Source organism: Apiospora hydei, assembly GCF_038363865.1.
Source record: "Apiospora hydei strain CBS 114990 chromosome Unknown utg000004l_segment0_segment0, whole genome shotgun sequence".
Classification (NCBI taxonomy): Eukaryota; Fungi; Ascomycota; class Sordariomycetes; order Amphisphaeriales; family Apiosporaceae; genus Apiospora; species Apiospora hydei.
In genome coordinates, this window is record NW_027117363.1 from 455,410 (window position 1) to 483,332 (window position 27,923).

The window sequence follows — 27,923 nt, forward strand, 5'->3', positions numbered from 1 at the left end:
CCGCTTCTCCCGTCGGCTATTCACTTCGGGCAGTCCTTGGGGTCATCGTACAACCAAGGCACCCCGTTGCACTCCTCCCTGCACCAGTATTTCGGGTCCGTGTTACAGCTGTACAGGTCGGCCCAGATGGTGGGGTTGGCCCAGTACGGGTGGGAGCACTCGAGCGCGCGGGACCAGTAGGGGTCGTCGGCGAGGGCGGGGTCGTTGCGGCAGCACAGCGAGATGGACTCGCCGTAGATGCAGCAGCGGCTGGCTTGGGCGTCGGTCGGGCCCAGCAGCAGGCTGCCGCCGAAGCCCTCGCCCCAGTCGGCGCACTTGGCCGCTTCTTGTCGGGACTCTACCGCCGCGGCCTCGATCGGGGTGGCGGTCGTGACGGCGAGGAGGGCGGCGAAGATGGAGAGGACTTGCATGTCTGTTGCTGTGTTTGGAATGAAGGGGTTCAGATATGGAATTTTAGGGGATGATATTTTGACCCGAGGAATTGTGTTGAAGGATGTATTGTGACTGGGCTTGGTTCTCTTGCAAGACACAGCTGTGATAGTGGTGAAGATGGTGAAACATGCACTCTTATATAAACGCGCCAAGGACCATCATGGCTGTTATCATACGGCATGCGAAAGAGGAAGAATACGAGATCCCCTAGATATATCGGAGCAGTAGCTTATTGGAGCCATCGGCCACATGTATCCTTCGTTGCTGCGACATTGGAGTCCTGTCGACATTGTCAACACGGGAGGAGGGGCGGAGATGCAGGGATCCGACCGCCTTCAATGGCGTACGAGACTCAGATTGAGAGTGCGCACACGGCCGAGTGGCATGTTGAAGGCATGATTCCTGTTGTGAGGTTGCATGGCGTTTCTTTTGGCATCTAGGGGAGGGGCGGAGCTTTATCTCGATTCGCGAAGGGGGATCTTGGTTTGCGGGGGAAACCCTTGTTCTTGCTGGCCGTTCCGTCTTGGGACTTGCCTCGTATCCCGATGCGAACGGACAACTGCCACCATAGCGGCGGCCGAGCATGGCGAGTTTACGCGCCACTCAGGTTCTCCGAATTGCTCTCACGCGCATGCAGTCAATTTGGGCAATGTCAAGAACTTCATTGACCGTCGACTGCCGTGAAGTCGCAACAACTGTGGAGGTTGGACAGGAGCTGTTCGAGCTAATGGGAAGCTCCGCGCGACGACAGCCCACTGGCCGAAGCTTGTTGGGTGAGACATGCACACCGAAGTCGTCCAACCCCAGGTGGCTCTGCCTGTCAATTGTCTAAATGCCAATTGTTTCTGTTTACTCGCTGACCAGCCAGAGCCAATTTCGAAAATCTTATTCGGAAGTGTCACGCCTCAGCACATGCTGACGCGCCTGGGCCGATTGAAGATGTTGATCGTTCCGGCTACGATCCACCTGCAATGAAAAGACGGGATCCTACAGCGTTTATAGCAAAGGCTCACTCAAACTCTGCGTACATAATACCTCTTTCAGCATGAATCTTTCACATACGACCATATCCTGCTGAATACTAGGGATCCCGTCCGCTCTCCCATATATAAGCAGCAGAGAGCCGAATTAGTACTAGGGTCGGTGACGACCTGGGAATCCTCGGTGTTGTATGTTTTTGTCTTTTGTTCTTTTTTGGTCATTCGGCTCACCATTCAATAACACGTTGAGAACGCCCAACCCCAAAAAGCCAGCAACGAGGCACTGCGGATGCGACCACTACCACCCGAATCCTGGACAGCGTCCAGAAAAGGCATCTCGTATACGTTCCCAGAGTCCTTGTCCAGGCTGTCATCATTTTACACCCGGCCGAAATGCGGAAGCAATGTTGATGCGACATTTCTTCACCACCTCGCCCTTGTATATAGCATAGCCTATCTCACAGTTAGCGAAGCCGTGATGAGTGATTTGAGCCAGGGCTATGAACGAGGACTCTCACACTTCAGATCGCGGTCTACCACTTCGATCTCTATCTTGTACTCGACTTTGTAATGTCTTCTGCCAACCGGTTTGCCTTTCGAGTTCGTGCCTGGTTCTGTCGGCAAGAGCCAGCCCTGGTCGCGGAGGAACGTGAAGTCCGCCACGATCTCTCCGACTTTCTCGGCGCCTGGAAGATTGTAAGTCACACAGCGCCCAACGCAAATAGTGATTCCACGACAGGGAAGTAGAAAAGTTGGAATTCAACATACCAGCATTCCTGACATCCTTTAATCGGTAGTGGGATTGCGTCGCATGATCAGAAACGTACAGGAGCTCGGTACAGATCAGTGGCTGCACTGGCCAGCAGGGGATCAGATGTTCACAGTCGAAGGACTTTTTCCAAACGGGGGGCACTTCCGATCCCTTCCCATGTCGGTCAGCAACTTCACAACAAGGCAATAATCATGAAACGGCAAGGTTGTCCTTACCAATTTGAGAATCCAGTCCACCGTATCCTTGATGTATGGTTGGCCGTCAAAGGGGTTGTAATAAGGACGCAGGCCCTCGTGCTCTTTGCATTCCCCGAACGGTTCGGTACGCAAGATCCCGTAGCTCGATCTCGCCAGTCTCTTAGGCCCGAGTTCCTTGTTGAAAGCACGGAGGACCGCCCCCGAAGCCACGGCCGTGGTTCTACGGCCTTTTCAGCATCGGTTGGAGGCCTGGGTAACGGTCGGAGGGTGTGACTTACGCGTGTTTTGGCTTTACTAACTTGATGTGGCAATCGTTCTCCGCGTTGAACTTCTCCAAGTGGTTCTCGATATACTTCACCAACGCCTTCTCTGACGAGGCAAACCCGCCTATGAGAACAACTTTCTGCCAAAGGTGTTAGATAAATGTCGAATACGGAGTCACCTGGTAACTGTCTTACCTCCACAAGGCTACCCTTGGCGATGGCCTTGACGATTTGATCATCCATGACCGAGACAATCCCTTGCAGTAACGGGTCGAATAGGGCCTTGATGGTTTGCCTAGCCCCGTGCCCAAATCGTCAGCCACATCTTGTACACTTTGCCTCTCCAGAAGGAGGAAGGACCTACAGCGGCACGTGGAGACACCCATCGCGGAAATACTTCTTCTTGTTGTCGAGCAAGCCCTGCACTGGGATCCGCCTAACTCTGGCTTTGACCTTGTAGTACTCAAAGGATCTCTTAATCTTGTACTCGAACATTTCCATCATGATCCTTTCAACAATCGAATCAATGGTGTCGGCGCCCTGCTCAAGGTACAACTCGTCTTTGAGGGACTCCTTGAGAAATTTTCGGAAGCCTTCGTTGAGGTAGCTGGATCCGAAAAGACCGCCTGATGTTATGAGCAGGTGCTTGGGCTGGCTAGGTTGCTTTCGTACTTACCTCCCGGCTCTACCACCTCGTGTGTCAGCCTCAGGGGGGCTGTATTGCTGATGGTGTATGTATTGGCATCGACAGTGCCGCCACCTGGGGGCTTGTTAGCAAGCATGGAACATGTCATGAAGTTCTGGTTTATGGGGCCTTTTACCAGCATCTAGCAAGACGAAAGTGTCACCCGACTGTGCGGTCAACGGTCAGCATGACGTTACAGAGTGTGGAGAAATACGCATGGCGCTGGTGAATAATACCTGAATCTCCGGGCTCCAGGCTAAAACATAGGCTGCCGCCGCCTCGGGTTCTGACACGATGAAGAGGTTCTCGATGCTGTTGTTCTGGATGTCGACACCCTTGAAGTTGGTCTTCTCCATGGCCACCGCCAGCGCCGACTGCATGTCCCGGCAGGCCTTCTGCGTCCAGATGGCCGGGACGCACAGGACGATCTCCAGCGGCCAGCTGTCGTCGTAGCCCTGGTCGGCGAGCTCCTCCTTGGTGTGGCGCAGGAGGCAGGTGAGGAAGTCAGCGATGAGCTGGAGGGGCTTCTTGATGATCTTGCGCTTCTGCAACGACTCGATGGTGTCTTGCAGGCTGTGGCGGACCTCCTCGGTCATGGGGCTGGTGTCGAGCAGGAGCTTGAACCGGGCCAGGGGCTTGTTGCCTGGGTCGCTGTGCACCTTGGGAAGGCTCTGCGACTCGTGCACGCTGTAGCCCCAGTTGAGCATGGCCGAGTTGTCGAGCAGAAGCTCGTCTATGTACTGTTGGACTGTTTTGTCGTCCGCATCTGTCATGTCGATGTCGCTATCCGCATCGTCTAGGCCAGAGGCCTCCCGCGGCTCGTCTTCGTCATCCAGGTCAGGGAGGCCCTCTTTGGCTCGGAAGTCGGCCGTCTTGGGGTACATGAGCTCTGTGGGGACTTGCTTCTTCATCGGACTGGCCGCATCGGGATCTTGGTCATTGGGATAGTTCTCAATTGACTCTATCCTATCGCGCGTGAGATACTCAGACTGCTCCCCTGCTGGATCGCCGCGTACGAGACGCACGAGTACGTGGTGCCAAAGTCGATGGCGATGATCAGTCGTTTGCCGAGCTCTTCTTCGTCATCGACCCGAGGGTTTGGTAACGGGGTGAAATACCTCCGTTCCCCGACACCTGGCGTCGTGCGGCCCAGAGTCGCCGTGGACTCCCTTGAATCGGCCATAGTTCGCTGTCGCTGCTGAATTGGATGGAGGTCAATCGTAGATGATGTGCACCATATTCCTTTCTCCTCTTCCCTCCCTCCTTATGTAGGCCTCCAGATCCTGGGTGCAAGGCAGGGGCGGCATTTCCGCCAAGTCGTCACAGCCACTTCAGCTGTACCATTTACCGACTCTTGAAACTGGAACAAACCAACCACAAAACTCGCATTGGCGCGTAGCCCCCAAAATGCAACACACCTGCATAAAGGCCTGAAATCAGGCCTGTTGCTGCCTGCTGCTGCCTGCAAGAATGGGCTATGGTGACTATCTGGACTATTCTATCCTCGGTCGCGCCGACAGGATGCATGCTCTTTCATCCCGATCAACAATCGTCGTGGAGAAGTCAATCGCCCAAAGAAAGCATATCCTGCCATGGCCCGGAAAGCAACCAAGAAGGTCCGCAAAGTCCAGAACAGAACCACTTGGGACCATATCAAAGACGAAGTCCCGCTTCTTGCCTGGCTAGATTATTGCATACAGTATGGCGTGGACTTCGACTCAACCGTCATCGACCATCTCCGGACGTATGCAAGCAAAGAAGTGTCATCAGACCAGGTCGATAGGAAATTGTATTCACTTTGGCGGAATTTGGGCCCTTCGGGTAAAGGGGCGAAATTCGACGACTTCAAGCACCGGCAAGGCTCGCCTGTGATTGGCATCTCCGACATTCAGCGCGAGGCCCTGAGGGAGTGCAAAGCAAACCTTGCAGCACCACCGCCTACCAGGCCAGACGCGGAGCACCAACGGCGGGGGATCACGCCTGGGCTTCGAACCCGGTCACGGACCCTGTCTGAACCACGGCAACCCCCTTCGGAAGACAGCAGTCTCAGCGAGCTAAGCTCTACGCCAGATCCTGATGACTGCTCGGATGCCAACGCGAGGGGTAAGACAGTGGACGACAGTGAGCAAATCGCCAGGTCGAAGGTGAGTCTCCCATTTTCCTTTTCTCCGAAGCAGTTTGGGGCAGTACGTTTACGAACTCGTAGAAGCGGCGTCTCGAGGACTTTTTATCAGAGCCAGTCCCACCGCCGCCTGGAGAGACCCCTGATACACGATCGAAAGAAGAGCCCGAATCCAGAACTGTACCGAATCGGCTCGTTGAGAAACGCGTCGTCTCCCGAGGTACTCAGACAGCTCCAATACGCCATGGCGTTGCAGATAACACACCGCACCCAGGTCTCGAAAAGGATTTCATCCATGGCGAGCACAGCATCAAGCAGCTGCGGAGCGAGGTCGTCACGCTGGCCGGACGCCTCCACGAGGCCCGCCAGGAGAGGGACGAGCTGCTCCACTGCGCCCGCGCCGCAGAGGGCGCGGCGGACAAAACCGGCCTGCTGGTCTCGCTTCAGCACGAAAACGTCGTACTGAAGAAACAGCTGCTAGGTTCCCAGGAAGCCAGGGAGGATGCGGCCCTCTGGAGGACCGGCAGTCTCGGCCCCAGCGACCGCGAGACCGAGACGGAACTGGACGTCATCGAGAGCGCCATTGCGGACGCGTGCGCCTCGCTCCACTGGGCCGGATTGTTGCTGGATCGGCCGAGAGGGAGGAGCCTCGGGCCGCGGAGCTGGTACTCTCGCAGTGGACTCGCACGTTGTCCGGCTCGGCTTCCGGCTCTTTCATGATGTCTTGCGGGGACTCGTCCTCCTCGCATATAAAGATGGTCGACGCCCTCCGATCGCTCGTGGCCGCGGCGCTGTGGGCTCTCGTGTGGCAGCAGCCTCTCGACGAAGTCGTGAACGCGGACTCGCCGATCCTCGATTACTACAAAAAGCAGCTTCTGGCAAGAGGTGAGCCGGGTCCCGGAGTCCTTCCTGACGCAACAACATGTCCATAAGGGGTCTGCTGACGATGGAATAACTGACCGCATCCCAGATGGGCCAGAGGCTCTACACCAGATCGACCTCCTCGCCTACAAGTCCTTGACTTCGCAGCCCCATTTCGACGCCCACCTCATCGCCGGCCGCGCCCGGACCTTATCCGAGCATATCTGCCACGTACTGGCGCCAGTGCTGTTCCGCGGGTCTGAGCCGGAGCCGCCAAGGAATGTCGACGGGAGCGAAGCAGCGGCAGCATACGTCGTGTCATCTGATGCGATGACGCCGCCGGATCTGCTGGAAGATGCCGTGCAGAGCGCCCTGCAGCTGGCGGCGAAGCTTTACCTGACCGACAGGTGGTGCCGTTGGCGTTTTGCGCAGCCCGGATGCCGCTTCGACGCGCGGACGATGAGGGTGGACGTTAGGCAGGCCGCGGCGGTGCACAGCAGTAGCGGCGGCAGCATGGAAGACGAGCCCAGGGTTCGGCTGTGCGTTTTTCCCGCCTTGTACATGAATAAGACACCGAAAGGTCCGCGCACCTACGAGGGGTTGGAAGGCGAGGGGATTAGGGGTCAGGAGGATTTGAGGGATTACAGGCTCGTTGCTAAGGGTCTCGTGTTAGTTTAGTCAAAAGTTTACGGTGACTTGATTGCCGGTTGCGGTTCGTTGGCTAAATAAATACAGCACTGGATTACTGTCCATGCTTGGAATAAGCCCCTGGGCCATACCTGATGTTGTTGAGATGCCCTCATTTGCCCCTGATGTTAGCCACAAGCTAGGAACACCCGAGGTCAAAAGCCTTTTGAGGCACTCGAACGTTTTATTGGATACCGGCGTGGGGCAGTCGGATGCAGCCTCCCTTGTGGTGAGCATCGTGTTATGTTACTGACGCTGCATACCATACTGTAACTGTGGGCGAGACTTTTGGACACTGCAGATAGTAAAGAAGTCCATTGCGAGAAGGTAGCAGTGCCGGAGATAGAATAGAGACCCGTAAGGCAATTCTAATGGTACTGGGCTGAGCTGAGTCTACACCCAGTCGGGTGGGGGCTGAGGGATCGACAGAGGCACAGCACAGGGCGTTTGGCCTTGAAGAACAACTTACGAAGACTTTTCCATTTCCAATCGACTTACTCCCATCACCATAACTCCTTCCACATCTCATTTCCTACCAGAACCAAATCGCCCAACTCCACCTACACAGTGTGTGACTTCTTCTTCAGGCTCATCACAATTCAACCCCCGATGGCAGACGCCACTGGCGACGAGAAAGCTCGCTTTGAGGCGCAGGCAATTGCCGCAATTGAAGCCAACGATCCCGCTTCCCTTCGAACCATACTAGTTCAGCGCTTGGCCGAGAATCCCGCGGCCCTCCGCCCGGGCGACCTGGGGGATGCGCTCAACAAAGCGCTGGAGCTGTCGCGGTACGACATGGCCGACGAGCTATTCAAGCGCGGCGCCACGTGGAACTACGGGACGATGGCGAACGTCTTGGAGGGCGCGCGCGAGGACAACGACTGGAACACCAAAGCCATCGACGTGGCCTTGGCCAACGGGTGGGACATCAATGAGCACTACGAGCATGTCGGGGGCGCCCTCGTGTAAGTTAGCCTCCTCCCCAAGCGAATCGCTTCGATACGTAGCTACGGTCTAACCTGGAATAACAGCTACACCATCAGCAGTGCAGAGAGCGGGGGCAGCGACACGGCCGCCCTCAAAGTCGCCGCCCATCTCTTATCCAAGGGCGCCGACGCCAACGAGGGACAGCAGACGGGCCAGAACCCGCTCGAGCTGGCCTGCGGCATGGCCGACAGGGACATGGTGGCCCTGCTGCTGGCGCACGGCGCGACGGTGCACAAGGGCCCCAAGGCGCTCCTCGAGGCCGCCGACCAAGGAAGCGTCGAGGTCATGCGGATGCTGCTGGATCAGGACGCCGATGTCAACGCGCACCCGTACGGCAAGTACACGCTGCCCATGTATGTCAATGACGAGGGCTGGGGCTCGGCACTGCATTGTGCCGTCAAGGGAGGACACGCTGACGCGGTCAAGTTCCTTCTGGAGGAGGGCGCGGAGAGGGAGTACAGGAACAAGGTCGGAGTGACTGCGCTGGAACTGGCGAGGAAATTGGGACGGGAGGATATTGTACGGTTGTTGGAATCAAAGTAAAGGATTTTATTGATTCAGTTATCTGGCATTACTTTTCTACCTCCCAAGGGATTCGCGCCACACTTCTCCTCGTTCCGTACCGGAAGATCTCTGTTGCTCGAGCCTTTTCGGGGCTGACAACCGTGGACTGGCCATCAACACCAAAAGTCATCGCGACCTTTGCTGCCGATGTAGGCGCCAAAACACTGGGGAGGTCTGAAGTAGTTGCAGCATGAAGGGCGTAGGGTTTTGGTGGTCCGTGCGTGACAACAACAGGGGATTCTAGTTAGTAATACTCTATCTTCCACTTCTCCAATTTGACTTCATTCTGAAAATGATCGTTATTGATGTTTTCAAGGTGTAGCGCCTCTCTTTAGTGTGGTACGTGTTTTACCAATGCCTGTTCACGAGCTCCTCTGGGAGTTTAGCTCGTCATCTGGCGGCCAGATTGCGAATCCACATTCGTCTGTGGTGCAACCCGCCGATGTACATGTAGCCAATGGGGGGTTAGTCAATTGGCGACAGCGATCAAGAAACCGTCGCAATCTGTCTGGTCGCTTGCGTGCTTCTTGGCACCACATGGCATCTGCACAATGTGCAACTCAACAGCCCCAGGGAAGCGCCTTGGCGATGCTGACTTCGGAAGGTCAATTGGTCCCAAGAGCTGCCAGGCCTGATCCAAAGGCGACCCCAAGACTGCTATCAGCTAGATCAGATACTGCCAACGGCCCGAAGGGGATTGGCTATCGTAACCCGCGTATGGATGTGACCATGGAGGCAAAGCACGCGATTGGCAAAACTGCGAGACTTATCTGCCAGTGATCGCCATCGGCCGAACCTGCCAGTAAGGTTTCCCTCGTCTCATCTTTCAGGTGCTCTCGGATCCCTAGGCTATATGCAGGTACTAGACACTATCTGAAGCACGCATACCCCTCAATCAATCTTATTGCGACCTCATTCACTCCTCGATTGACGACCACTGCGCGGACTGCCCGGTATGCCGTTTTGGTCGAAACGAGCGGCGTCCGAGCCCGGAGCCGAAGCCGCCGCAGTCGATGGCAACGCATCGCACTCGGATATATCTGTCGTCAAGGATGGAGGTCTCACTTACACCAGAGCTCAGGGGGTAACGGCGCGTCCGCGACGTATCAAGAAGCCGTCGGGGCGCCTGTGGAACACAAGTCACCCTTGGGCTACCACGTCGGCTGGCTTACAGTCATCTTCCTCAACGTGAACCAAATGATTGGAACGGGTATCTTCTCCACACGTAGGTCAACCTCCTTTTCCATGCCCCTGACACAAGGTCATACGCCATCTAAATGCGTACATATGATATTGACGGTAGCATCACTCTCGCATAGCCGGAACCATCTTAAACAACACTGGCTCCATCGGCCTGGCCCTTATTTACTGGGTTATTGGCGCCATTATGGCCTTCGCCGGTCTGGGCGTGTATCTCGAGCTGGCCAGTTATTTCCCCAACCGCAGCGGCGGCGAGGTCGTCTACCTGGAGCAGGCCTACACGCGCCCCCGCCACTTCTTCCCCGTCGCCTTCGCCGTCCAGTCCGTGGTCCTGTCCTTCGCCAGCAGCAACGCCATCGTGCTGTCCAATTACGTCTGGCGCATCGCGGCCCGCGCGTCGCCGCCGACCCAGTGGGAGACGAAAGGGGTCGCCGTCGCCGCCTACACGCTGGCCGTCGTCTGCGTCATCGCGCACAACAAGTACTCGCTGTGGGCGGTCAACGTCTTCGGCGCCGTCAAGGTCATCACGTTGGTGTTTATCAGCATCACCGGTCTCGTCGTCCTCGGCGGCCACGTCTCGACGCAGCGCGTGCCCGACCCGCACGCCAACTTCCGCCACGGGTTCGAGGGGACTACGGACAATGGCAATGACCTCGCCAACGCGCTCGTCAATATCATCTTCGCGTACACGGGGTACTCCAATGCGTTCAACGTCGTGGCTGAGATCAAGAACCCCATCAAGACCTTGAAGAGGAACTGCACCATCTCGGTCATTATTGTTGCTGTGCTGTACTTTATGTGCAACATTGCTTACTTCGCTGCCGGTTAGTTTCAGCTGCTCTCGGTTCTAATATCGAGTGGCGTCATCCCTTATCTGGTATGTTTGACTTACATGTGCCCTTTAGTCCCGAAGCAAGAGTTTCGCAAGTCCAAGGAAATCGCAGCCGGCGTATTCTTCACCGCCGTCTTCGGTAAGGGCCACGCAGAAACGGTACTGAACGTGCTTGTCCTGCTCAGCGCTTTCGGCAACCTCCTTGCCGTCTTGATCGGATCATCACGCACAATCCGAGAGATTGGACGGTAAGTTCTGATGGCCCCCAGCACCATAGCCTCAAACCATCAGGGAAACCTTCTGACCGGTGTTGTGTTATACTTATAGACAAGGCGTTCTCCCCTTCCCCAAGTTCTGGGTCACCACCAAGCCGTTCGGGACCCCCATCGGCCCCTACCTGCTCAAATGGATCGTGACCTTCATCATGATCGTCGCGCCGCCCGCCGGCGACGCCTTCCAGTTCGTCGTCAGCCTCAAGTCGTACCCGGAGAGCATGTTCTTCCTCGCGATGGCGGCGGGGCTATACATCATCCGCCGCAACCAGCGGCGCATCGTCGGCGAGGGGCACCGGCCCGAGTTCAAGGCCTGGGACGTGGCCGTCGTCTTTTTTATTCTCATCCAGGTCTATGTGCTGGTGATGCCCTGGTTCCCGCCCAAGGGCGGTATTTATGCGGGGAATGTTAGCTTTTTTTATGCTACGTATTGCTTGGTTGGCATTGGGGTGTAAGTTTCTCTTTATTCTTCTATTCTACCCTTTCTCTACGTACCCCCCTCAAGAGGAATTTCTATGAGCAGCAAACACCATTCTTACACAATCTCTTTCATTTAGTGTTGTTGGGTGCTTCATCTATTACAAGGCCTGGATCTCCTGGATCCCCCGGTGGAAGGGCTACGCCATCCGCCCCGAGATTGTGGACGTGGGCGACAACGGGGCTAAGACCCACCACCTGGTCCGAGTCCCGAACGCGGAGCTGGCCGAGTGGGACGACGCGCATGACGAGGCGGGGAATTTGCGGCGGAGGGGCGTGAGGAGTGGTGTCACGGTCTCGGATAAGGGGAGCGATGGGGAGGTGGTTCGGGAGGTGTGACCGGGGAAGCGCCTTTTCCGCCCACACAACGTAGGGGACTTGACTTTTGGATAGTTTGTGCAAGTTTGAGATATGAGATGCACTGATCCACTCTAACCTTTTACGTCTGGGTTCCAGTGTTGTTAATAACTTCAGATCCCGTTGTTGATGGGGTGAAAAGAATGTTGGTATTGTATCCTTCTGGGGCGTTCAGTACACAAGCTGGCCCTCAACTCAGGGGTACCCGAATGCATGGTTTCCAGCGCATGATTTTCATAATCATACATCCCAGAGCGTACATGTTGCAGCCGTTTTGGGATGTCTCCCGGCCGAGGACCCGGGCTCGTGGGAGGCGGTAGAGATCTGTCATGGGGTCTGTCTGTCGGGCGACTATGTTGAGGCCGCTGGCCACATCGGAAGGGTGGAGCTTGCGGTTTATCCCGGCTCCCGCTCTGTCATGCATGGATTAGGAGAATAGAGCCTAACCTGATTAAGCCTAGTCAAGGTACTAGACGGGTCGCTTTCAATGAAAGTCCGATGAGGCAGTCCCACTAAATTGGGCACGCTAAAGAAAGTCTCAACCAACACTGTTGATGTGTTGACAACAGGACGTACATTAAGAGCAGAAGAATTGCATGCTAGAGACAACTTTTGCTAGCCCAATCCTTTGCATCTCTATCTCTGCGATCGTCCAGACAGCAATGGGGAAGGCTGCGAAACTGAAGCGGGCAGCGGCCGCAGCCGAAAAGGCCTTGGCGGTTGCCGAAAAGGCTGCACAGAAAAAGCCGAAAAGGCTGCTGCGAAGGCTGCCACAAAGACTGCCGCACAGGCTGCCGAACAGGCTGCTGCAGAGGCTGCCGCAGAGGCTGCCGAACAGGCTTCCGAAAAGGCTGCCCAGAAAACCCACACGGTCGCGCAACCAAATTCGTCAACATCACCACCCCCACCGCCACCACCACCAAAGAAACCATCACCGTCCGTAAAACCCTCGGCTCCAAGGGCCGGTCCCCGAACATCGCTGCCGGACATTTTCGTCCGCCTCAGCCGGAGCCCGCTCCAACGTTATGCATTCTTCACTCCGTCTTCGCCCCTGATCTGTTCCTTGGTCCAGCCCGGTGGCATCAGATCCAACTTCGGTTCGGGCGTTGCACAGTGTGAGGTAGGTCACATGAACAAACTCAATCCCTCCCCCCTGCCTCCCTTGAACTGGCAACTAACCAAATCCGCTTAGCGCATACTCGGCTACACCTTCAAATCCAAAGCTCTCCTGGCCGAGGCCCTCAAAGTCGACCAGACCGCCATCCCTGAAGCTCAGTTCAGGCTGAAGGGTGCTCTGTATTACCTGCCGTACAACAAGCGCCTCGCCGTCTATGGCGACAGCCTGTTACGGACCTATCTGGCCCGCCAATGGCTGGAGCTGGGCCCCGTCGAGGGCACCGGAGGGCTATGGTGAGTGACTTCCTCCCTCCCCCTTCTATTACTTCCTGCCCTGTGCACAATCACCGCTGACCCTTCTTCTTCTTCTATGTAAATAGGGGCGCCAAGACCAACCTGGCCTTGAGTGACCAGTATCTCGGCGGCATCTACCGCAAGCTGCGACTGGACTGTTGCATCAGCGTGTCGTCCGACGGCGCTTACAATAGTGCCGGCGGCGTGAACCTGCCCTCCGAAAGAAACCCGAAGTACATGGCGACGACCGTCGAGGCCATCGCCGCCGCCGCCTTCCTCGACGGGGGCAACCCGGCGCTCGAGGCCGCCATGAAAAGCTTCGGGATGAACAAGCTGTTCGCCAAGTCGCCCGTCATCTACGACTTCTTCCGCCATGGGCAGCCAGAAAGCATAGCGACTACGCCGCCGCCGCCCAGCGTGCCCTCGGTCGATTTTGGGCATGATGTCAAGACGCCTTCAGCGAAATAAACGCCCCATCACATACACGCACTTCCACTCCCAATCTTTTCTCCATACCCTCCTGTATCACCACTGCATCGCTATGTACCATACATGTATCACGCCATCTTCAAATGTTGAGTCAGATATAAATAGAAACTGGAATGATTCGAAGCTGTCAAGTGGAAGGGCACTTGATATATTTGCTTAGTGAAGACCCAGTTTGCAATATGCCCACAACGGGTTCACAGACAGAATGTCTACATAAACTCATGAAGTACCTGCTAATAAGTTCCTGAATAGGTTGAGGGTCCACGCTGACCATGGATGCTATGCAGTGCCTCTTGAGCAGCGAGCTGCTGCCAAGAACTCTGACGCAATCCAAGAGGTCAACTCCCGCCAGGGCAGTATTCAGTTATCGATAACGGCGTAGAGCCCCAATAAATGCCAAAATGTCAAAGAGACTATGCTGCCGCCTTCCTTGCAATCTAGTTCTAAATGCTACTTACACATTACCATGAAGCTCCATAATATTATCACGCCCCTATTCGCTTCCGTCGCTTCCGCGATAGGACAAGCCGTCACCCCGAATTACACCTCGCCGCTGGGCGTCGACGTCTACAACCCCGCGCAGCTCTTCAACGCCAGCGGAACCTGGAGCATGATGTCCCGCGCCGGGAACACGCTCTACATATCCGGTATGTACTACATAGGGGTCCCTGCCCCCTTTCTCAAGTTGAACTAATTACTGGCAATGATTCATATACGTAACTCTAACGCCCCCTTCTCTGATAGGTATGCGTGGCTTCTACCCGTCTAACACGACGCTTGCACCCGTGGGACGCGAGCGCGTGCTCCAGGCCTTTCTCAATATGAAGATTCTGGCTGGACTCGGGGGCTCCGATCTCGTAGGTTACTCCTTTTTTCTATTATTGCCAGTGTGAGCTCTGTTTGGCTTTGAGTACGGTCTTGTCTCTCACTGGCTACGTACTGACTGTATGGGGGTCATGCACAAGACATCATGCGTGAGACTGCAGGTGTACGTGACAGATATGTATCGCTGGCGGCCGCTGGTAAATGAGGTCCAGGAGGAGCTCTGGAAGGATGTCGCGCCCAACTATCCGCCCAGAACGATTTTGGAGGTGCAAAGGCTCAATGATGACGATATCGTTGAAGTCGAGGGCACTTTCCATCTCAGCGATTAACTACAAACTGGGCGTAGTTCTGTTTTTGTCTGTCAGCGTGGGTCAGAAACCCCTTGATCTCCTCGACTACTTAGTCACAACCAATACCATCCGGAATACTATGATAGTGTTAGATCACGTAACGATGCAATGCAATATTTTAGGATATAACAGTCACGACAATGCAAAAGGAACAAGACATGAACAAGAGAGCTATGGTGGACCAATAATGTATTGAATCGTTCGTGAAGTATAGCGAGGCGCAGGGTGTCTAATTCTTGAGCCACTCTAGCATTTCCGCTTTACTGGTTGGATACGTAGTTCCGTGTACTTCAGTCCGCGGCTTTGGATTTCTAACGGCTCCGAGCGGAGCCTGTGTACGCGCCTCCCGAGAGTTCTTATTAAGAGTCGCCCAAGCCCAGTAGTCCTGCAAGATGTAGACATAGTCCGCCGCGACAGCAGCGTACCAGTACTTCAGCATGTACGGGTGCTCCCGAAAGAACCGCCAGTAGCCCGACAGGGCCTCGAGGACGTAGTACCCAAGCAGCAGCAGCGCGAACCGGGGCCAGCCGAAGCCTGTGACGACCCAGGCGGCGATGTGGACGGTGGAGATCAGCGGCCGCAGCACCCGCTCCACCGTCTTGCGCGCCACGTACCAATCCCCCAAACCTGGGGCACCTCGCGAAGCGTCCTGAGAAAATGCTGCACCGAGCTGTGCTCCCAGCGCATAATCTGCTTGAAGTACGCGCGCATCTCGACGCGCGAGGTCCGGAGGACGGTCGTGTTCGGAGTGTCCTGGACCGCAATGGTCCAGCCGCGGCTCTGCAGCCAACGCGAGGTGAAGGTGTTGTCGCTGACGTCGAGGCGGTGCGTGCCCCAGAAGTCGTTGAGGAAGGCGTTGACATAGGCCGGGTTCTGGACGATCTCGGGGCGGATGAGGGTCGCGGTGCCGGGGAGGATGAAGCACCAGCGCGAGCGGGCGTAGGAGATCTTTTGGGCCTGGTTGCGTTTGTGCGCCATGCGCATGGCGAGGACGTCCCAAAGGGAGAGGCTAGCAGGGTTGTTGCGTTGGTCGGAGGGGACGTAAACGCCGATCATGGGCCCCGCGGCGCCGACGGTCGGGTCTTCGAAGCAGGCGGCCATGTCGCGGAGGTAGTCGCGCGAGGGCCATTGGATGTGGTCGTCGGTGGTAGCGATGAGGCGGCCGGTGGCGTGGCCGATGCCCTCAACCAGCTGGATGCGTCGGCGTCCCTTGGGAACGGACACGACTTTGACGACGAGGCCGGTCTCCTGTTTGAGGCGGCGGATGAGCTCATCTTCGGCGATCAGTTGGGTGAAGGCGGCGGCTTTGTCGTGGACGGTGCTGATGATGATTTCTTTAGGGTAGTTGAGGGCCCAGAAGCGGAGACAGGACATGAGTTTGGCGGAAGTGGCCTTGGTCGGGACGACGATGCTGATGTCGGCGGTCTTGTAGGTGGGGTCCTTGGGGACCGGGGCAGGTCGGTAGTTCGCCAGGGCCCGGGCGGAGATCCAGTTATCGATCCGGCCCCATACCCAGAAGACGACCAAGGTGGCGAGAGCTATGACCGAAGACGCCATGGTAGTGTTGTGAAGATATTGAGTAGCTCAATATGAAGATGGGATTGGTAGATGTCCATTCCGGTGGTGAAAGGTAAGTGCAGTAGGAGGAGAAGTCAATGTCAAAGGATCTAACTAGACCTGAATAAATACTCGCCGAGTGACCTCCTGTGCAAATGAATATATCGACGTACAAAGCAACGGAATATTTAGTAGATGAATGCATAGAACCATGCTCGTCATAATAATTGCCATTGTACTACTTTGAATGATGTAAGCTGATCAATGGCCCTCACTCCGGTATTGTTTGTGACTAGGGTTTGATAACAAAATGTGTACCTGACATCAGGAGGGTATGTGCAGACAATTTATGGCTAATTCAAAGCAATGTAGGAATTTACTAGGAACAGTGTTTCGATTTCAACCTGCTAGAGTTGGAGGGGTCTGGATAGGGCCTCGAATGGGCCAGAAAAGGTGCAAAATCAGGTGGTAGCTGCTGGACCAGAGCTTTATAGCTACTAACTCCTTTGGATGTATATAATTCTGTCTAATATGACACAAAGAGTGATGCACATGAGAGCAGGTTTATTAAAAGTATATATGGTATCATACTAGGTATACCCCAAGGCCCCTAATTGGCGACGTCCTCGAGTATCTGGGCCACATTAGCGAAAGAAAGTTCCTCCATCGTTTCTCTCCAGAGGTGTTGCGATATCATCGCCCCATTCTTCGTGTAGATGATCGGCGCCATACTTGAATGATAGATACATCGTTAGTAAATAAAGTTAACAGACAAACAGGTCGAAGGGCATCCATCACCCTTCTTCTATGCCACTCTTCTCATGGAAAAAGAAAGTCGGATGGTCAAATATAAAGTAGCAAACTTACCGAACAACTTTCTGAAACGACAGGAACTTCCCATGCGTTTCTTCACCATGCCTTACCGCCGCATCCGTCATCATGCGCGCCCCGACCGCGGCCGTGTTCCCGAACCGCCGCAGGCAGATCTTGGTAACGGCCCCGGCCTTGGACCCCTCAAATTCACGGGCGAACCGCGAATCGTGCACAGACCCGGGCGACGCCGCGTTGATGACAGCCACGGACGGGGGCACCACGCTCGCTAGCTTGGCCAGGAAGAACTGCCCCAGCAGCTTCGACACGAACATCCGGTCCGCTGTGTTCCGCGCCGCTTTGCCCAGCGCGTCCATCGCCGGGAAAATGGGCTGCTGCGGGTTGCCGACGGGGAAGAAGCGCGTGAAGGCCGCGGTCTCGGATGACGTAAAGTGATCCGCATCGGCTGCGGCTGGCGCTTGGCGATGGGCAGGAGCAGGGTGGCCAGCAGCGCGGTGGAGATGTAGTTGACCTGGATGATCTCGTCGTGGGCCGTCTCGGCGTTGACGCGGCGCTTGGCGGGGTAGATGCCCACGTTCAGGACCGCGATGTCGAGACGCCGGAGCGTGCGCTTGGCGCGGTCGGCGAAGGCGACGACGGAGCCGTATTCGCATTGGTCCAGTTTCCAGACCTCGATGGTCTTGGGGTCGAAGCCCTTGCGGCCTTGGGATAGGTCCGCGGCGGCCTGTCTGCCCTTCTCCTCGTCGCGCACGGCCAGGATGAGTTTGCTTAGACCCAGGTCCAGCAGCTGGCGACTCGTCTCGAGGCCGACGCCGCAGTTAGAACCCGTCACCAGGGCTGTCTTTCCGTGGAGATCGACATCCGTCACGGGTTTGGGTTTGGTCTTGATCTGGCTGCACAAGTAACGAGGAAAGGAGAGCGGTTTCGCCGAGCCCGCGTCGGAAGTGCTGGCGGTGGTTGGCGACGCCATGGCGTACTATGGCAGAAATGGTGAAATTGGAGGAATGGATGCATGCCCGGGCCTGAATCAGTCGGCCCAAAACGCAGGAAAGAGGACCGAAGGAAAGCAGGGTTTCTTCGGGTGTGGGAGACTGGTGAACCGAGATGGCATGCATTTCGTGGCCGACAGGGGGTTGCAGACCAACGGCCATGCGCTCCACCCCCTCTTGTTGGCTCTGTCAAAATGGCTCATTCATGTAGGGATACATTGATTTGGGAAGCGAGGTGAAACTTCGTCCAATGTCGAAGTTTGGCTCATGCGAGGGGTTGCTGTCTGTTGGTGCAGGGTTGATACATCTCTTGTTTGATTGGATGCAACACACGCGAACCATTCCCTCGGGTCGACCATTTCGCGGCACGAGTCAAGGTAAGCCGCGTCACTGTCGGTCCACGCATAACCTTTATTCTTTTCCCACTACTCATACTGGCAGGCCGGCAGAAGCAAAAGATCCAAATGACTGTAAAATACATGCATTGGGACTCAGCAATGGCATGGCCATGTTGGTATTCATAGAGGCATCATCTTTGATGCGAACCGCATTGTATATCGCCAATCCCCAGTCTCTAGTCCACTGGTCAAGTCTTGCTGGTTCTCCTGGCTCGGACCGCGCCGGCGCTTGAAGGCTGGACTGCCGCCACGAGGGTGCCCCTCTGAATGGCGCTGATGGGGCCTACTCCCAGGGCGGCGGCAAATAGGGCGGCTAGTTCGCTGTAAAACTTGCTGTCCGGCTTGAAGCCGTTTATATACCGGATAGCCGGGAACAAGTACAGTTTGCTTGCTAATAGCAATAATCACACAACTGCCTCGCTTCGCCACGTATAGATATGTGAAAAGGGGGGTTCGATGCCAACCATTAACCCGTACATCCGTCTTGTTCCGAAGGATATTTCGAAGGATCAATGGGCTTTGCAACTAGAAATTGTACCGCTTGATTATGCTACGGGTTCTCTTCTTCTTCTTACTTTGAAACAATATGAACGTACTTGGTTGCCCCATTCGATCAGCACTTGGAAATCCAGTGTATGCCAAAACTGCAAACAGAGGATCATATTACATAAAGACGCCCCCATGTTCTCTCATGTATCTGGGATTGCGTGATCCTCGCTGTACCCTTTGAACACTGCAAGTGCCATATTTCGGGAATCGTTGGAGTTGAAATGCCATCAATGCCAGCTATATTGGACAAGGAACAAGAACGTATAAGACTAAGCCCACTATAGATTAGGGATCGTTTTCTCATTGCGCGCCAGTTTCATCTCCATCACCGTCTCGTTCTCCAGCGCATTGTACGTGTACGTCCGGGCCAGCTCCAGCCCGGCGCCCTCGGCGAGCGCGCGCCACTCGGCCTCGGTGCGCTCCATGCTCGCGATGCCCATCATGGTGAGGTCGACGCAGGCGGCGATGTGGCTCACGCCCGTGGCGGGCAGCACCGTCTCGTCGACGAGCAGGACCGAGTCGGGCGCCATGGCGTCGCGGATCTGCTTGAAGAGGATGCGCACCTTGTGCGGCGGGTGGTCGTGCGGGACACCGCGCATGTAGTAGAACTTGGCGCCCTGCACGGGCTGCGGCTGGAAGAAGTCGTGGGTCATGTGCTCGACGCCCTCGGCCTTGACCCCGAGCGCCACCGTGTCGGGCAGGTCCTGGTTGATGACGCGGCCCGGGATGTCCGGGTACTGGGCGCGGAACTCGGCGCACTGGTGCCCGATGCCGCCGCCGACGTTGACGTAGAGGGGGCGGGCCGGGTCCGTCAGCCCGGCCGTCTCCTGGCGCACGGGGTAGACGCTCAGCCAGGAGAGGGTGGCGTCGCGGCGCAGCGCCATGTACTGGTGGAAGTCCTCCATGGCGTTGGGCACCTTGAGCATGATCTGGAAGGGGGGCTCCCGCGTGTCCCAGCCCATCATGAGGGCCGTGTCGGTCTCGTCCGTTGGGTTTCGGTAGCCGTTCTTCTTGAGGAACGCGGGAAGTGCTTGGTACTCTTTGGACACGAGATCCCAGCTTCAATTCGATCAGCACGCCTCGTCATTCTGATAATTCGTTTCATAGGAGAAGAACTTACAAATGACCCATAGCTGCTTTGCAGACATCCGATACCAGGTTCTTCGTCGTGTTGGTGGCTACGTACTGGTACGGACCAACTTCACGTGTGACGTTGATGGTGTTGTAGTATCGCATAATCCTCTCTGGGCCAAGTAGTTAATTTCCTCGTTGTATGCGATCCACGACATGCGTGATTGTGACGCGGTACATACTGATCAGCTCCGGGTCGGCGCCAGTATCCTTGGCCAGGTCCTCAGCTGTCTTTACGCCACCGGCATCGACCAGGATCTTGAAGATCTTGAGGTCGTAGCCAATCTGTATCATGGCTCTTTCGAGGTCCTACGATGATCCCAGTTAGTCTCAACACGTACAGCACGAATCGAATAGGGAAGGGCAACTCACAAGGTGCGCAAACTTGTGGATGGTGCCGGTGGTGTCTTCCAATGAGTCGGCCATCCGGCGGAGGGAGACGATGAGGTTCCGACGGGTGGCCCGATCGGCCGTGGCAGCCAGCTGCGAGAGACTCGCCTCATCAAAGGATACTGCGGCGGTTCCATCCATGATTGCTTTTGTTTGGCTGGTTCTTTGAGGCGGGGTTGAGTTGGTGGTCAAAATGAGCATTGGAGTAAAGTTTAAAAGAAATTAGATGCCCCCTTTTAACAATGCCTGAACTCTCTACGAAGCATGTCTGCCTGTTACATGGACCATACAACGGTGGGATGGGCGGCGGACGCTGGCCTCGACCAACTGCTTGGCGGCTTGGGGGCCATCCGCAACATACACACCCCCAGTCCGCATTCGTCATAATTACTCCGGAGCCATTCCAGATTAGGCAGAAACCCTCCGGAAACTTGTCCTATTCGATATCACTCTCATTGAGGGGACCAATATGCATATGTGAGTTGACCAACTTGCATACGCGAGGAAACTAAGTGCATAGCCCGCTGTCACGCACCTTCTTCTCTCCCGTGGGCCATGTTTCTATTATCACCGAAGCTGCACCAATGATAAGCTTGCGTTAGCTAGGGCTGGAATAATGTCGCAGGGCAGTGCATCACACCTACGCCGTGATGTGGTATTGCCCGGCAGTCTTTTACGGGCCACAATGCATGTGAATAGAAAATGCACTCGATATGAAGTGAATGTAAAAGCAATGTGCAATATATCACCTCTTGGCAAGGTGATGGCTACGACAGTAGAGTGAAGGAACATAATTGGAAATCTCGAATAACGTGGTTTACCAGTAAGCGGGACATATCACATACCGGGACACTTTTTCCACTTTTCGACATTTCTATATAAGTTTATTTAATTACAACGCGCTTTATTAATTAAATTTATTCGCTATTCGATTTGCTACTTGATTTTATATCTTTTTTATATATTCGCGCATTATAGCCTGTTTCGCCGTAGATCTTATAGCGCCTGCCGCCCGTCGCGCGCCTCTTTAATAAACTATTATTTTCGCCTTTATTAATCGCTGGCCGCTTCCCTTTTGCTTTTTCGTTTTACAGCCTTCGAGATTCCTTAATTATAAGGGCTTTTTTAAGCTGGACTCGCGACTTTTAGTTCTCCGGCGCTTCGAAAGGGCTAAATTAACCTTTTGTAATATACGTATTTAATCTTTTATAAAGGTTATTTTATATACGATTATATGTATACTTTTCGTTATTTAGTTTACCGCTTTTAAAATTAGCGTTAAAAGCTTTTTTAATAAATAAACACCCTTTTTTTAATAAAAAAAAGTGTTTAGTTATTTATTAAAAATTAAACAGCGTTTAAGGGTTATAAGTGTTAATCGTTCCCGGACGCGACGGGCTAGGTATAAGTGTTCGGAGACGTATATTTAATTTATTAATTACCTCGTTAAGGTTATAAGGTATTAAATTAGATGCGTTAAATCTAGATTTAATATTAATTTTCGTAAAAACAGTAAAATACGCGGCCTTAAACGCGATAAAAACTCGAGCTTCGTAATATAATTAATCGAGGTTTTAATAAATAGCTCGACTTTTTTAAATACGCGCGTTTTAAAAGCGAATAAAGTGCTATATTTAATAGTTAAAGTAAATAAGAAGAGTAAAGAGATATACTGAGCGTAATAATGCCGTTATTTTTATAGTATATTTCGAATTCGGCCGAAATATAGCTCTCGTGGCCGTCGAGGATTAAGAGGCGATATAAACCTTTCGTTCGCGACTTGGTATGTTTATCGAAGTGCTTAATTTAATTTAAGCCTGTTTTATTATTTATTTAGCTATTTAAAGTCGGTTTAATCACCTAGTTACCCGGTAAGTCGCATTCGGTAGCTTAATTCGCTAGGTAATATTAGCTTTAAACGATTAAGAACGGCGAGATGTATTAGCTTTACGAATTAATATATTTAATCGCCGTTAATTATTCTCGATTATTAAGCTAAACCGATTTCGCCTTCCCACGCCGATCGGCGCGTATTACGACGAGGGTTAACCCGATTATATTTATTATAAAGCCGATTTTATCGAAATTATATATATTTTTATTAACGATACCGTATTTAGCCTTAATATTCACGACTAGCCTAAACTAGCCGGAAATAACGTTCGGATTCTCGTAAAGGGCCCTCTAGTAATCGTATCGACGATTCATTCTAGTTTTAAGGTCTGGGTTACGGTTAATAAATCGCCTGACCCAGTGCTTACCGACGCGTTCGCCGCCGCGCGACGCGGTAAAAAAGATTAGCTATATCTTCTATACTAGTTATATTAAGAGGCATCCCTCGGGTATTTAAATTAATTATATAATTACGAAGCACCTCCTTTTTAATCGGATTTAATTTTCGTCGAAAGTGTCCGATTTCGCGTTATGAAGGTCGGCCGTGGAGTCGGTAGTTTAAAGAAGTTCGTGGGACATTAAAGGCTTTCGTAGCAGCTCTTTGGCTAATATATTTTACGGGGTTTCGCGTCGCTTAAATCATTAAATCGATCCGTTTTTCTAATAAAAAATTAAGCATTATAATTATAGAATTAAAACGTATTAAAGTTTAAGAGGTATGGTCGGTCGGAAAAGTGTCCCGGTATGTGATATGTCCCGCTTACTGGTAAACCACGTTAAGCACATTCCCGTACAACACACTTGTTCCTAGTAACCTCCTAGTAACCTCCTGCGTTCGCCCGCACTGGGGCAGACGAGACTGTAAATGCATCGGTCCGGTGAATCCGCCCATCATACATCATGTTATCCGTGCTGTTAGTAACGTCCACCTCATGCCATACATCGGTGTGCCTAGGCCGGGCTCTATTTCCGTTCATCTCCAAATCGCGATACTCCCCTGGGTGACTACCGGGCCCAGCCACGTGATCATTTTTGCTGCTACTCTTGCTGTTGCTACTCTTGATATCCTTGCTAGACATATGACTAAATACCTTGGAGCACCGGCGACGCAACGACCCCGCCAAACTGCTAATCACCGGAAGGTCCAGTCTGCCCAGGGGCCGCAGAGCGGGGACGTTGCCCAGAGCCACCACGGACGCCTGCTCCAAGGTCGCCCAGAGAAGCTCGAGCGTGGCTTCGTAGGCCTGGTCCGGACTCTTGGGCCCCTCGGAGGAAGGCCCGGGATCGGCCGCGATGCCCTTCATGATGGACAAGGCGGCGGTGAACAGGCCCATGGCCATGAGCGCGATGAGGCCCACCCTCCGTTCCAGGGAGGTTTGGAGCTTCCAGATGAAGATGATGGGTATTAGGACAAAAGTGATGTCTGCTATTGCGTAGAAACCTTCGTTCGGAATTAGTCGTGGTTCAAGAGACAGGAAAGGGGATAGTAGTTTGAGAAGGAAGCAGGTGGACTTACCCTGACCGATGTACATCAGGCTCAAAACGATGTTGGGGTCCCACTGCGTGGCCCCAGGAATGGACTGATCCCACAGGCTCTGCACGGGCGTCCGGGACGCGAAGACGGTGATGATGATCAAGATGTTCACGAGGACGCCGCACGCGGTCAGGATAATAGCGTGGTGCCGGAACCACTTGTGGACGCCGAACAGGCGCACCAGGAGGACACAGATGGAGAGCCGTCCCAGCATGCCCGCCGTCAGGCCCGGCACGATGGAGATCCACTCCCACATGACCATGGGGACGATCTCGTCGGGAACCCGGATGTCTGCCTGGTGCTTGCCCATGCCGTAGGTGAAGGCTATGGTTACGAAGACCTGGCAGACTAGTTGGAAAACCTAAGGTTCAAAATCCATATTAGATACTGCGCCGGGGGGCACGTAGATTGTGACGTCAGGGAAAGTAAGGAGAGTAATGATGAGCTTACAGCTGCCACGAGCATGAGCCAGTCGTCTGGGGCTGGATGAGGGCCGATGCATCGACGCACATAGAACCTCAATAGCGTGGTGACGATTGCGAGGATGGTAAAGGTCCACGTCAAACCCATAACCAACGGGCCACGGCCCAGGTCATCAGGGTTCCTCGGTGGCGGGAACACAGGAGTGGTCTCAGACATGATGTTGACGAACACGCGGGCAGTTTCAGTAAGGGGGCCATATTGTGTAAAAAGTCACCGCGATGCGGCAAAGCTGACTGCATCGTCAGACGTATATGAATTCGAACTCGGTAGATCAAAGTCTTAAGCATCACGTCATAATCACATTTGTAATAAATGTGCCGGGTGGCCGGTTGTTGGAGATTTGACGCCCATGTGCGGCACAGGCTGTACGTGGGTTGCTCCGAAGGCGCATTCGGAGTGATTTCACCTGGCAGGGCAAGTTGCATTCTCGCGTTAGTCACATCGGCCATCAAAATTGATAATCTGTGCAGCAATAGCGTTATGCATTCTAGCGCTGAGATGGACCGAGGAAGTTGGGGATGGCACCACGTTTTGAAGGCAACAAAGTAGCATTCGACTTTGGAGGGTGGTATTTTGGCCCACACCTCCCCTTTAAAGAACACAGTCCCATTTTAACCTGCTAAGAATAGAACTAGGTTTCTACAGTTGACTGCTGCGCCGCCGGCTATGCATTTGCCCATTCTGGGGTTCATTCTGCAAGCCACCTACCCTGATCTTTTGTCGTCGGTACCTGAGTGCTCCCTGTCGGCAGACACACCAGTCCCGTCTTTCTTCCGAATATCGTACCAACCAATACCCCATATGAAGAGTCCGCTGGCAACTACCATGCCTGTATTTAGATAGAACACGCGGTCCACACTCTGTGCATAGGCCGCGATCACGCCACCGAGGTCCTTGGCATCCACGACCTTACGGAAGCTGGTTGCGCCGGCCTCGATGACCGCTGCGACATTGATCCCGGGAGCATATATGGGCAGTTGGGCCTTGAGGCTTGACACCAGTACAACGTTGCATAGGGGAAGGACGATAGCCGGGAACAATGACTGGGTGAATACCATGAAGGCCATGCCCGAGGACAATTCTTCTCCTGACGTTGCGCTTTGCATCGAGATAAGGCCCTAAGTGTAATTTAAACATGTCAGTTTTCCTTCAAAGTCAAAAGCCGGAGGATTGTTGGGTAGATCGAGGAGTACCTACTAGCTGCAATGCTGCCCCGGACCCTACTCCCGCCAGGATCTGGAACCCAACCCATCTCCCAACTGACGAGTCAGCCTGAAGTGTTGACATCAGACCAGCCCCGACCGAGGAAAGCACGAGGGAAAAGACAGCTACCGGGATGACGTAGCCCGTCTTTTGCACTATTCGATGCCAGTCAGCCTCATTTAATCTTAAACCAGCGCCAATGTGTACGATGTTCAGATATAAGCGCTCAGGAGAACTTACAGATACCCCCACTCATCCCTGCCGCCAAGAGCTGGGGCACGATGAAGGGTATGACGTAGACGCCACTCATGATGGCCGAGGCATTGTATACGCTCTGAAAGTATATTGGCAAGTAGTAGAAGAGCCCGTATATGCCGACCATCTGGAACGCGTTGAACATGGCTGCCGACCATACCGTCCGCCGGCGGATCATGGCAGCGGGCAGAAGTGCCCGGTCGCCCTTGTGGTGGTTCCAGATGAACCACACGATGGCGGTAGCACCAAAACCGCAGAAGAGGCCAATGACTTGGGACGAGTTCCATGCGTATTGGTTCCCTCCGTACTGTAGGGCGAGCAACAGCTGGATCACGGCTGGGGCGAAAGGGGTGAACCCGACAAGGTCCAGGTGGTGATGGAGCTGTGGGAGGACCGAAAGCGGGCTCTTCTTGGGTGTTTGCTCGGGTATGCGGAGGATAATAGTGAGAATCACCGTGATGCTACCGATGGGTAGATTGATGTAAAATGCTACGTACGTTAGTTAACATTGGTTAACCGAGGACCATCAGGGACACGACCATACTTACACCATCTCCAAGTGCTATATGTTGTGAAAGCACCACCGATAAGGGGACCCACGACAAGCCCTAGCTGCTGAACTGATACCCAAGTGTTAGCGAGTGAAATAAAGTCAAACTCTCAGGATGAGACCAGACATACTTCCCATGACCAGACCAAGCAAGGCTACTGACTGGTTAGTATTTTTTCCTTTCCTTGAACACCAGGGCATAAGGCTGACTGACCAGGTCTTTTCTCCAGGGGTGCGCAGCTAGACACAATGGTGATTGCACCGTTGATGATGCCAGCAGCACCAAGACCTGCGATCACGCGGCCTACGATGAGCATGGTCGAGTTGATGGCCGCCCCGCATAACACGGATCCCAGCTCGAAAAGTAAGAAGAAGAACAGAAAGGTCCACTACATAGGTCTCAAGTTCCGGGATCAGCCGAAGGCCCAGCAGCAGACCATGTAGAGAACAAGAGGCACTTACCTTGGTCTTGAAATGGGTATAAACCTTGCCAATAAGGGGTTGAGGAGCGGCGCTAGTCATTAAGTTCTTCGGTCAGTTATCTCCAGTTGAAAACACAGTTCGAAGGCCCCATGCAATCAACAACATACATTCCAAACCGATACACCCCGGCATACCACCCAACGTCGGGGAGAGAGCGAAACTCGTCAGTTATGCGTGGAATTGCCTGCGATGGGAGGCCATAAGTCAGTTGGAACAACCAAGAGCCATGGGAAGTAGATAGAAAGAAGTACTCATGGTGCTGATAACCATGGTGTCGACGAGCATGAGGAAACAGGCCACGATCGCGCTGGTAATAACCAGCGCCAGTCTGATACCAGTGACGTACTTGGGTTGGAATTCATTACGGGCTTCAGGGGGCGAGGCCACCTTATTTTGTTGCTGTTGTTGCTCTATCGCCATAGTCGGCGCTGCAGCTTTGCCGGATTCACCGGCTGTGGCTTCTGGGGATATCATGGTGGACACCTTGGTGACGAGTGTGCGTGCAACGGTCACCGCATATGCAACGAATGAAAGCCAAAAGGAAAGAAATTCTGAGGAGACAGCACACGTCTTCGGGTCAAAAGAGATGCATCTTTCATCCCTTGCTTGGAGCCGCTTACAGGGGTATGATTATGCTTCTGTCTCCCGCCAACCAACATTGACTGCGCCGCTCCGGGTCCCTTCTAGACCTGGCAGCTACGTGGGCACCAACAACACCGGACTTCCCAAAGTACTCCTTACTTCATCAATATCGCTAATATGGGTAGCCCGGTAAGGTAATCAGCACCACCAGTACCCGAATCCAGGCGCCAAGGCAGCCAGACACCAGTCCATGCAGTTGGGTCTCTCTGTAGGTAGCCCCCGTTCTGATTGGCTCGCCTCCCACCCCCTGCTTCCGCAAGCATGATTAAATCT

At 54.0% G+C, this 27,923-nt stretch overlaps 13 protein-coding genes across 13 annotated transcripts; 5 read left to right on the plus strand and 8 right to left on the minus strand.

Annotated features, from left to right (window-relative positions):
• Positions 1–20: 20 nt before the first annotated feature.
• PG997_002653 (uncharacterized protein) lies at positions 21–410 on the minus strand (the record flags this gene model as incomplete). Its single annotated transcript, XM_066806968.1, has 1 exon — positions 21–410. One exon carries the CDS (start codon positions 408–410, stop codon positions 21–23), a length of 390 nt encoding a protein of 129 aa, XP_066670586.1.
• A 927-nt stretch (positions 411–1,337) lies between these two features.
• On the minus strand, positions 1,338–1,634 carry PG997_002654 (uncharacterized protein; the record flags this gene model as incomplete). Its single annotated transcript, XM_066806969.1, has 2 exons — positions 1,338–1,398; positions 1,495–1,634. The coding sequence occupies 2 exons, from the start codon at positions 1,632–1,634 to the stop codon at positions 1,338–1,340; spliced, it is 201 nt and encodes a 66-aa protein (XP_066670587.1).
• Positions 1,635–1,785: 151 nt separating this feature from the next.
• Positions 1,786–4,512, minus strand: PG997_002655 (uncharacterized protein; the record flags this gene model as incomplete). The annotated part of the gene is made up of 11 exons (XM_066806970.1): positions 1,786–1,865; positions 1,931–2,098; positions 2,181–2,334; positions 2,400–2,601; positions 2,660–2,784; positions 2,840–2,939; positions 3,009–3,270; positions 3,321–3,404; positions 3,466–3,496; positions 3,566–4,295; positions 4,346–4,512. 11 exons carry the CDS (start codon positions 4,510–4,512, stop codon positions 1,786–1,788), a joined length of 2,103 nt encoding a protein of 700 aa, XP_066670588.1.
• A 409-nt stretch (positions 4,513–4,921) lies between these two features.
• Positions 4,922–6,171, plus strand: PG997_002656 (uncharacterized protein; the record flags this gene model as incomplete). Its single annotated transcript, XM_066806971.1, has 2 exons — positions 4,922–5,473; positions 5,536–6,171. The coding sequence occupies 2 exons, from the start codon at positions 4,922–4,924 to the stop codon at positions 6,169–6,171; spliced, it is 1,188 nt and encodes a 395-aa protein (XP_066670589.1).
• Positions 6,172–6,206: 35 nt separating this feature from the next.
• PG997_002657 (uncharacterized protein) lies at positions 6,207–6,990 on the plus strand (the record flags this gene model as incomplete). The annotated part of the gene is made up of 2 exons (XM_066806972.1): positions 6,207–6,336; positions 6,422–6,990. The coding sequence occupies 2 exons, from the start codon at positions 6,207–6,209 to the stop codon at positions 6,988–6,990; spliced, it is 699 nt and encodes a 232-aa protein (XP_066670590.1).
• A 618-nt stretch (positions 6,991–7,608) lies between these two features.
• On the plus strand, positions 7,609–8,529 carry PG997_002658 (Ankyrin repeat-containing protein; the record flags this gene model as incomplete). Its single annotated transcript, XM_066806973.1, has 2 exons — positions 7,609–7,964; positions 8,031–8,529. 2 exons carry the CDS (start codon positions 7,609–7,611, stop codon positions 8,527–8,529), a joined length of 855 nt encoding a protein of 284 aa, XP_066670591.1.
• A 976-nt stretch (positions 8,530–9,505) lies between these two features.
• PG997_002659 (uncharacterized protein) lies at positions 9,506–13,566 on the plus strand (the record flags this gene model as incomplete). The annotated part of the gene is made up of 8 exons (XM_066806974.1): positions 9,506–9,634; positions 9,854–10,574; positions 10,656–10,830; positions 10,910–11,305; positions 11,412–11,664; positions 12,308–12,808; positions 12,881–13,098; positions 13,185–13,566. The coding sequence occupies 8 exons, from the start codon at positions 9,506–9,508 to the stop codon at positions 13,564–13,566; spliced, it is 2,775 nt and encodes a 924-aa protein (XP_066670592.1).
• Positions 13,567–14,053: 487 nt separating this feature from the next.
• PG997_002660 (uncharacterized protein) lies at positions 14,054–14,741 on the plus strand (the record flags this gene model as incomplete). The annotated part of the gene is made up of 3 exons (XM_066806975.1): positions 14,054–14,234; positions 14,332–14,444; positions 14,499–14,741. The coding sequence occupies 3 exons, from the start codon at positions 14,054–14,056 to the stop codon at positions 14,739–14,741; spliced, it is 537 nt and encodes a 178-aa protein (XP_066670593.1).
• Positions 14,742–14,991: 250 nt separating this feature from the next.
• Positions 14,992–16,319, minus strand: PG997_002661 (uncharacterized protein; the record flags this gene model as incomplete). The annotated part of the gene is given in 2 exon segments (XM_066806976.1): positions 14,992–15,411; positions 15,429–16,319. The coding sequence occupies 2 exon segments, from the start codon at positions 16,317–16,319 to the stop codon at positions 14,992–14,994; spliced, it is 1,311 nt and encodes a 436-aa protein (XP_066670594.1).
• A 610-nt stretch (positions 16,320–16,929) lies between these two features.
• Positions 16,930–18,120, minus strand: PG997_002662 (NAD(P)-binding protein; the record flags this gene model as incomplete). Its single annotated transcript, XM_066806977.1, has 3 exons — positions 16,930–17,050; positions 17,187–17,566; positions 17,662–18,120. The coding sequence occupies 3 exons, from the start codon at positions 18,118–18,120 to the stop codon at positions 16,930–16,932; spliced, it is 960 nt and encodes a 319-aa protein (XP_066670595.1).
• Positions 18,121–19,364: 1,244 nt separating this feature from the next.
• On the minus strand, positions 19,365–20,748 carry PG997_002663 (uncharacterized protein; the record flags this gene model as incomplete). The annotated part of the gene is made up of 4 exons (XM_066806978.1): positions 19,365–20,145; positions 20,207–20,330; positions 20,400–20,526; positions 20,590–20,748. The coding sequence occupies 4 exons, from the start codon at positions 20,746–20,748 to the stop codon at positions 19,365–19,367; spliced, it is 1,191 nt and encodes a 396-aa protein (XP_066670596.1).
• A 2,570-nt stretch (positions 20,749–23,318) lies between these two features.
• PG997_002664 (uncharacterized protein) lies at positions 23,319–24,673 on the minus strand (the record flags this gene model as incomplete). The annotated part of the gene is made up of 3 exons (XM_066806979.1): positions 23,319–23,941; positions 24,017–24,395; positions 24,485–24,673. 3 exons carry the CDS (start codon positions 24,671–24,673, stop codon positions 23,319–23,321), a joined length of 1,191 nt encoding a protein of 396 aa, XP_066670597.1.
• Positions 24,674–25,227: 554 nt separating this feature from the next.
• On the minus strand, positions 25,228–27,482 carry PG997_002665 (MFS transporter; the record flags this gene model as incomplete). Its single annotated transcript, XM_066806980.1, has 9 exons — positions 25,228–25,635; positions 25,715–25,875; positions 25,961–26,464; positions 26,524–26,595; positions 26,657–26,680; positions 26,740–26,914; positions 26,988–27,039; positions 27,116–27,267; positions 27,327–27,482. Coding segments are annotated over 9 exons (1,704 nt in total), but the record flags the coding sequence as incomplete, so codon positions are not given.
• Positions 27,483–27,923: the final 441 nt, after the last annotated feature.